Source organism: Neoarius graeffei, chromosome 18 (assembly GCF_027579695.1).
Source record: "Neoarius graeffei isolate fNeoGra1 chromosome 18, fNeoGra1.pri, whole genome shotgun sequence".
Taxonomy (NCBI): Eukaryota; Metazoa; Chordata; class Actinopteri; order Siluriformes; family Ariidae; genus Neoarius; species Neoarius graeffei.
This window is the reverse complement of record NC_083586.1, coordinates 6,603,106-6,611,263: the sequence shown is the minus strand read 5'-3', so window position 1 is coordinate 6,611,263 and position 8,158 is coordinate 6,603,106. Positions and strand designations below refer to the sequence as shown.

The 8,158-nt window shown below is 47.0% G+C and overlaps 5 protein-coding genes across 5 annotated transcripts; 3 read left to right on the top strand and 2 right to left on the bottom strand.

Moving 5' to 3' along the window:
• Positions 1–3,037: 3,037 nt before the first annotated feature.
• On the top strand, positions 3,038–3,664 carry LOC132865881 (histone H1-like). Its single transcript, XM_060898394.1, has one exon. It carries the CDS (start codon positions 3,038–3,040, stop codon positions 3,623–3,625), a length of 588 nt encoding a protein of 195 aa, XP_060754377.1. The 3' UTR covers positions 3,626–3,664.
• A 361-nt stretch (positions 3,665–4,025) lies between these two features.
• LOC132865902 (histone H2A-like) lies at positions 4,026–4,597 on the top strand. Its single transcript, XM_060898411.1, has one exon. The coding sequence runs from the start codon at positions 4,123–4,125 to the stop codon at positions 4,504–4,506; it is 384 nt and encodes a 127-aa protein (XP_060754394.1). The 5' UTR covers positions 4,026–4,122; the 3' UTR covers positions 4,507–4,597.
• Positions 4,598–4,970: 373 nt separating this feature from the next.
• LOC132865893 (histone H3) lies at positions 4,971–5,864 on the top strand. The gene has a single exon (XM_060898403.1). It carries the CDS (start codon positions 5,071–5,073, stop codon positions 5,479–5,481), a length of 411 nt encoding a protein of 136 aa, XP_060754386.1. The 5' UTR covers positions 4,971–5,070; the 3' UTR covers positions 5,482–5,864.
• Positions 5,865–6,127: 263 nt separating this feature from the next.
• On the bottom strand, positions 6,128–6,608 carry LOC132866573 (histone H2B-like). The gene has a single exon (XM_060899389.1). It carries the CDS (start codon positions 6,587–6,589, stop codon positions 6,215–6,217), a length of 375 nt encoding a protein of 124 aa, XP_060755372.1. The 5' UTR covers positions 6,590–6,608; the 3' UTR covers positions 6,128–6,214.
• A 515-nt stretch (positions 6,609–7,123) lies between these two features.
• Positions 7,124–7,530, bottom strand: LOC132865922 (histone H4). Its single transcript, XM_060898427.1, has one exon. The coding sequence runs from the start codon at positions 7,510–7,512 to the stop codon at positions 7,201–7,203; it is 312 nt and encodes a 103-aa protein (XP_060754410.1). The 5' UTR covers positions 7,513–7,530; the 3' UTR covers positions 7,124–7,200.
• Between the last annotated feature and the right edge of the window lie 628 nt (positions 7,531–8,158).

The window sequence follows — 8,158 nt, the reverse complement described above, 5'->3', positions numbered from 1 at the left end:
ACATGGCCCGTTATAAATTTGCTGTTACCAGGCAATGACTAAGAACTGTATTATTAGGGTCGGTGTAGTTGTAGCAGTGTATTAGCAACTAGCTGTTAGCACTAGCTAATGTCAACAACATTGTAGCTGGTATGTTACTGTAGCAATGTTTACGTTCAGTCATTTGGATGACTGTTAAAACCTTTCAGTCTCAAGTTTTTCCTTTACTGTATTTACTAGTTTACTGAGCTAGCGCGCTCGGCCGAGCCGGGAGCCATCGCGCGCTCTCCGGCCGAGCCGGGAGCCATCGCGCGCTCCCCGGCCGAGCCGGGAGCCATCGCGCGCTCCCCGGCCGAGCCGGGAGCCATCGCGCGCTCCCCGGCCGAGCCGGGAGCCATCGCGCGCTCCCCGGCCGAGCCGGGAGCCATCGCGCGCTAGCTCAGTAAACTAGTAAATCCAGTAAAGGAAAAACTTGAGACTGAAAGGTTTTAACAGTCATCCAAATGAATGAACGTAAATATTGCTACAGTAACATACTAGCTACTGTTGTTGACATTAGCTAGCTTGCCGTCCAAAATGGTGGACACCGGGGCGTCACGTGACCCTGTGACGTCAGGTGAAATACCTCAATACTATGATTAATTACTGTATGGTCATAACAACTTCTGTGATTATAACATACATACATACATACATACATACATACATACATACATACATACATACATAAATAAGATCAAACAAAAGAAAAAAGTAAATCATTATTGAAATACAAGAAAATAAGGAAAAACTAATAAACTAACTAACTTATGAGATAATAAAATCAAATAACATATCAAATTAAACAGAAGTTAAAGAAAACCAAATACACAATTTAAACTAATAAGTAATAAATCATAAGTACATAGTAGAAAAAGTAAAAAAAAAAGTAAATACCAAATCTTTACGTATATAAGTAAACATAAAAAACAAGAAAAACAAACAAATCAGGAGGGGGTAGTTGGCTTGTCTATGATGTCATTTTTTATATATTTTTTGAAAGTGGGTAGGGACAAACAATTTCTTAGGGATTGACTTAAACTGTTCCATATGGAGGGGCCTCTAAACATTATTGTGAATTGCCTTAGATTAGATTTTGTCATTATTGGCCTTAAATTGTTTTGCTGTCTGGTACTATGACTATGGATATCTAAATTGAATTTGAATAAATCCTTGTAATGCTCTGGTAAATAAGAACTTTTATGGATTACTTTATAAACGAAAATGGCTGTTTGAAGTTTGTTTATGTCATATACTGTCAAGACTTTCAGATCGTAAAATAGAGTCGCTGAGTTTGCTAAGAAAGGGACATTTGATGCAATTCTCACAAAGCGCTTTTGTAACTGGTACAGTGGTTTGATGGAAGTAGTATAAGTATTTGCCCAGATAATATTGCAATATGTTAAACATGGGTATATCAAGCTGTAATACAAAGTCATAAATATTTTACGTGAAAGGCAACTTGCAACTTTTCTTATGATTCCAATATTCTTGTAAATCTGTTTGCAAATATGATCAATATGAAACTTCCATGTGAGTTTTTCAACTATAATGACTCCAAGAAAATGTGTATTAATTACCTGTTTAATGGGTTTGTCATCTATGAATCTTAGCCATTTCTATACTGTATTTCTTATTTTTTCCTGTAAAGATTATGAAATTTGTTTTATCTATATTGATGGACAACTTATTTGCCTTGAACCAGCAATTTAGCTTGCCTAGTTCAACATTTATCGTTGTTATAAATGTATCAAAATTTTTATGAGACATGAATAGATTAGTATCGTCTGCAAATAGTAATGTAAAGAGTTTGTCTGATACCAAGGCGAGGTCATTCACATAAATCAAGAACAAAAGAGGACCAAGTATGGATCCTTGAGGGACTCCACATGTTACAGTTTTATGGAATGAGACAAAACTATTACTAAAAACATATTGCTTTCTATATGACAGATGATCTTTTAACCATTGGAAGGCAAAACCTTTAAAACCATAGGAGTTTAGTTTATTGAGTAGTATATTGTGATCTACGGTGTCAAAAGCTTTAGATAAGTCGAGAAAAATTCCGACGGTAAATTCGTTATTTTCCAGCATCCAGTGTCTAATGTCCTTACAGCTGCCCAAAGTAATTTGTGTTAGGGTTATAGCTGCGCAAAGTGATAATTTTTATGGTTATAGCTGCGCAAAGTGATAATTTTTAGGGTTGTAGCTGCGCAAAGTGATAATTTTTAGGGTTGTAGCTTCACAACATGATTCGTGTTAGGATTAAAGCATCAGGAAGGAATTCCACAGTAGGGTTCACATCTCTTTTGATGTTGTCCGAGTAGAGCTCCAGGAGTGTGGAATAAAATAACCAAAAGGCTGCAGCAGAGTCTCCGCCTGGCCTAGTCTTCCTGTTGGCACATCAAATTCCACCAAATCCAACACCACAACTCGCCCACATAGACACACACACACACACACCTGACACACACACCCCTGGCCCGCAGGCGCGCGCACACTCACTCCAAAGCTGTGCTTTCCACAGCACAAAAGCGGCTCCGTTTCCAAAACTGCACACTACACTCGGACAGTGGAAATCCATCAGGGTCATTGACAGGGCTCTCCTTCCTTCCACTCAGCCCAGAGCGCTTACAGCGGCCACGCCGTTTCTCAGCCCGTTTTTACACACGGCATCGCACAAAGCGCGCAGCCCGCCGGCTCGAGCCGCACCGTGCTGTTTTATGGCCACTGCGCGACACGCTCGGTCTGTACCTGGGCCTGCTGGAGCTCGGGAGGAACGAGAAAGCCCGTTCTCGCTAAACGTGTGCTCGATCGCTTTGGATCTTGTCTTCCGAGTCTTATTTTCGCCGAGAAACGCCGTGAGAAAACACAAGTGCGAGTGTGTGACGGCAACGCGCTCACTCAGCGGCAGCGCGGTTGAGTCTCAAACGTTCTCATGAGCGCTTTTAAGCCCCGCCCCTGGCCTCCGTTTCCCACACAGCGTTTCACTCGCTTCCGTTCCGGAGCTCCGAGACAGATGGCAGAAGTCGCTCCCGCCGCCGCGCCGGCCAAAGCGCCCAAGAAGAAAGCAGCTTCAAAGAAAGCAGCTTCAAAGAGCAAGAGATCAGGCCCGAGCGTCGGCGAGCTCATCATCAAAGCGGTTTCTGCGTCGCAGGAGAGGAGCGGCGTGTCCCTCTCCGCCTTGAAGAAAGCTTTACAGGCCGCCGGATACGATGTGGAGAAGAACAACTCCCGCGTTAAAATCGCCGTCAGGAACCTTGTGAGGAAAAGCGTCCTGGTGCAGACCAAAGGGACCGGTGCGTCTGGCTCTTTCAAGCTGAACAAGACGCAGACCGAAGGCAAGAAAGCCGCGCCCAAAGCCAGAAAGGCGGCCGCTAAGAAGCCCAAGAAGATAGCGGCCAAGAAACCCGCCGCCAAGAAGTCTCCTAAGAAGGCGAAGCCCCCCGCCGCCGCCAAGAAATCCACCAAGAGCCCGAAGAAGGCGAAAAAACCGTCGACCCCCAAAAAGGCTGCCAAGAGCGCGAAGAAAACAAAAACTGCCAAGCCCAAAGCCGTAAAGCCCAAAACGGCCAAGGCGAAAAAGGCGGCCCCCAAAAAGAAGTAAACATGCTTGTTTGACTGTTTTCTTTCCCTAAACGGCTCTTTTAAGAGCCACCCATGTTTTCGTTGAAAGAGCACTATTCCATATTCACTCGTGATATCAGATGCTGCTGATTGTTGTGGTGGAGTTGATTCCTGCTTTACAAAACGGTGACAGGAGGGCGCTGGGAGAACATGAACTGAGTCAGGGCTGATGGAAATAATAACAATTTACATTTCTATACATCGATATATAAACTTTATAATATATATGCCTATATTCCCTTCTTTCCTTTTTCATCTCTCTCTCTCACACACACACACACACACACACACACACACACCCGTGGGATGATTGTCACGCAGGCTGACGCTGGAATTTGACAGCATGTTTGTGATTGGTTTTTCAGCCACAACGATCTTAACCAATCAGAGAAGAGCCGTGTTGTCTTTATCACAGAGGGCTCGCGCTGTAGCGATTTTTATTTCAGAGTTGTTCCTGTAACAGATCTGAGCAGCAGAATGAGTGGAAGAGGAAAGACCGGCAAGGCTCGAGCCAAGGCCAAGAGTCGTTCATCCAGAGCCGGACTCCAGTTTCCCGTGGGCCGTGTCCACAGGCTCCTGCGGAAAGGTAACTATGCCGAGCGTGTCGGCGCCGGCGCTCCAGTTTATCTGGCCGCCGTGCTGGAGTACCTGACTGCTGAGATCCTGGAGTTGGCCGGTAACGCCGCTCGTGACAACAAGAAGACTCGCATCATTCCCCGCCACTTACAGCTCGCTGTGCGCAACGACGAGGAGCTGAACAAACTGCTCGGCGGAGTGACCATCGCTCAGGGTGGTGTGCTGCCGAACATTCAGGCGGTGCTTTTGCCCAAAAAGACCGAGAAGGCCGTCAAGACCAAATAAACTCCCCCACTGCTGCATTCGTCAGTCCCCAAAGGCTCTTTTAAGAGCCACCCATCTATGCTCAAAAAGCGCACTTTTTTAAATCCTTTCCCAGGTTTTGGGGTATTTCATAGCTCTAGCATAGAAGGAGTTCATAAGCAATATAATCATGTGGTGTTAGTAGTAATGATGCATTTTATTTATAAAGCATTTTAGTCGTAATAGTATAACACTAATAATAACAGTAGTGTGCTGGCTATAAAGGAAGGCTGATGGGTGAAAATAGATTATGGCGGCGCTGTCCGTGCGGCGATTGAACCTACAAAACGCGCTAAGCTGCGCTGTTGGCTCTGCGGAGCTGCGCGAGCGGCGATAAATTAGGGACGGGTGTGGCTGTGTTTCAAACTGTGTCGGCGGGAAAAGACGGTCCAATAGCGAATAGGTGACGCAGCGCGTTCTCTCCAATGACAGGCGACCGCGTTCAAGACGCCCAATGAGCGCAGGGCGCTGTTAGAGTTGAAAAAGCCAGCGTCCGCCGGTGCCGTTTATTCTGTTTCTCATCTGTGAAGTGCAGAGCTCACCGCCATGGCAAGAACCAAGCAGACGGCCCGTAAATCCACTGGTGGCAAGGCGCCCAGGAAGCAGCTTGCCACGAAGGCTGCCCGCAAGAGCGCCCCCGCTACCGGCGGCGTGAAGAAGCCTCACCGTTACAGGCCCGGCACCGTGGCTCTGAGGGAGATCCGCCGTTATCAGAAATCTACTGAGCTGCTCATCCGTAAGCTGCCCTTCCAGCGCCTGGTAAGAGAAATCGCTCAGGACTTTAAGACCGATTTGCGCTTCCAGAGCTCGGCTGTCATGGCACTGCAGGAGGCGAGCGAGGCATACTTGGTCGGCCTGTTCGAGGACACTAACCTGTGTGCCATCCACGCCAAGAGAGTGACCATCATGCCCAAGGACATTCAGCTGGCACGCCGTATTCGCGGAGAGCGCGCTTAAACGCGGACTCCGTCTAACGCACACAAAGGCTCTTTTAAGAGCCACCTCACTGTCTCACAGAAACGAGCCCGTCTCCATCCCCTGCACGGAGCACCGTTCTGTTTGAGCTCACGGTTCGAGTGGAGTCGGAGCAGTGAAACAGAACAGCTGTTAAGACACAGTGGCCAGAGTTCTAGAACTCCTCGCCGTTTGACTGACAGGTTTTTGTACCCGTCCTTTTAGATATTGTGGTGTCTGAGCGCCGCTTCAGTAATCAGAAGAGAAGCAGAAAGTTTTCTCCGCTGCTTGGAAATGAGCAAAGGTAATGTTGTATTTAATAATTGGTCTATGTGTATCAAGGACAAAACCTTGTACTTATTTCAATACATTTCTCACTTTACACGTTTTGTGTTTTTAACAATGGACATTGTCACAAGTCAGATTTCCATTTATCCGCAGATACAAATAAAACATTTTAAATAACTCAGTGCAGCACCCATATAATTTTTACTCGGTTATTTTCGCTTTGTAAGTAAAATAGCTCCTTTCATACTCATTGATGGAGGTCGGTTTTCCTGATGTGGCAACTTTTCTCGCTGTATCTCCCGTAAATATATTTTTATTCAATTCTGCATTTATTATAAAACAAGGGAACAGCACACAGAGAGAGAGACACGAATTTGCTCTTCTATGAGAAAGTGGGTGGCTCTTAAAAGAGCCGTTGGGTTGCTGAAGGCGGCAGCAGCAGCGCGCTTTACTTGGAGCTGGTGTACTTGGTGACGGCCTTTGTGCCCTCGGACACGGCGTGCTTGGCCAGCTCGCCAGGCATTAAAAGGCGCACAGCGGTCTGGATCTCTCTGGAGGTGATGGTGGAGCGCTTGTTGTAGTGAGCCAGACGAGAGGACTCACCGGCGATACGCTCGAAAATGTCATTGACGAAGGAGTTCATGATGCCCATAGCCTTAGACGAGATGCCGGTGTCGGGATGAACCTGCTTCAGAACCTTGTACACGTAGATAGCGTAGCTCTCCTTCCTGGACTTTCTGCGCTTCTTGCCTCCTTTACCAGCCGCCTTGGTCACGGCTTTCTTGGAGCCCTTCTTGGGCGCGCTTTTAGGTGGCTCGGGCATGGCGCTGCTCCTCGGCTAAACTGTAAGAGAATGAATAAGGCCCGCCTCGCGGCCGCTCTATTTACAGGTCCGCAGTGTAATTAGACACGAGGCAGGAACATATTTTATTGGCCAGAGTTCCAAACCTCCTCATACGGGGCGCCTCCTACCGCTCCGCCCACTTCCTTCCCCTCCGCCTCGCTTTGTCTCCCTTCCCGCCGTTTTATATTCACAGCACTGATGGAAGAATTTTATAGATAAGAATTAATTCCATTCTTATATTTCTATTACCACCATCTGAAGCGTTTCTCTCTCACACACAGCTTTCATATAGAAACGGTTAAGTATTACTGATGTTACTCGTGTCTGTACTTTTCTGTTCTCTGCTTCATTTTAAATAGACTTTATTTTCATTCAGATTTGCATCAAACAATACACATTAGAACGAGATTTCGTTGCTGTGGCTCAGTGTAGTGCAGAACGAAACAGCAAGTATATTACCTGAGAATTAAAAAAAAAAAATAAACACACACAAAGCTTTTCTTTTTTCCCCTCTCTCATACACTCTCACGGAGAAAAAGCTCTTTGTGGATGTTTGGGTGGCTCTTAAAAGAGCCGTTGTGTCGGAGCGTTTAACCGCCGAAGCCGTACAGAGTGCGTCCCTGGCGTTTCAGGGCGTACACCACATCCATAGCGGTGACGGTCTTTCTCTTGGCATGCTCCGTGTAAGTGACGGCGTCGCGGATCACGTTCTCCAGGAACACTTTCAGCACACCGCGGGTCTCTTCGTAGATCAGGCCAGAAATGCGCTTCACACCGCCACGGCGAGCCAGACGGCGAATAGCCGGCTTGGTGATTCCCTGGATGTTGTCGCGAAGAACTTTCCGGTGCCGCTTAGCGCCTCCTTTTCCGAGCCCTTTGCCGCCCTTTCCTCTGCCAGACATCGCGCTGCTCTCTCCAAGTCAAGCCGCTCAGTTCATGTCACTGCGCAGCGCCCACAGCCTTTATATACTCTCTACAAGACCGAGTTGAGACCCGGAGTGGGCGGGCCTCAGGCCTAAGAACAACGGTCCCGCAGTAAAACACATTCAAAAAGAAACAGAACGCCACAGCTTTTCACTGGCGAGCGCATTCTTCATCCTTTCTGTGCACAGAAACATTATCATTCACATTATTTTTTACGCCGTTTTGATCGGCTGAGCGAACTGCAAACAACTGCCGACAGATCATGGTCTGCTCATGCGCAGTTACTCCCTGTCAACAAACAAACAAACAGCCATCACTGTAATGAGGTTAGTAAAAGCACTCTGTGTTTGTGCAACATTGGCGTTCCCTTTTGAGCCCGTCTGTGGCTTCAAGGCCCGGATTCTAAACTCCTCGGTCCACTACAGCTACAGGTCACAGAACGCAGAACATCGCCTTATTACTCGGCCCGGCACTCAGCTCTGATCCACACCGATGTCTGTGTACACTGTTAACAGAACCGATGCTTCACCACACAAGTACCCTCGAAAAAACGCTGCCTTGTTTTTCTTCCTCCCCCAACCTAAACGCTGGGTCGAGGCTGTGGGGTCATATTCTTGGGTTATT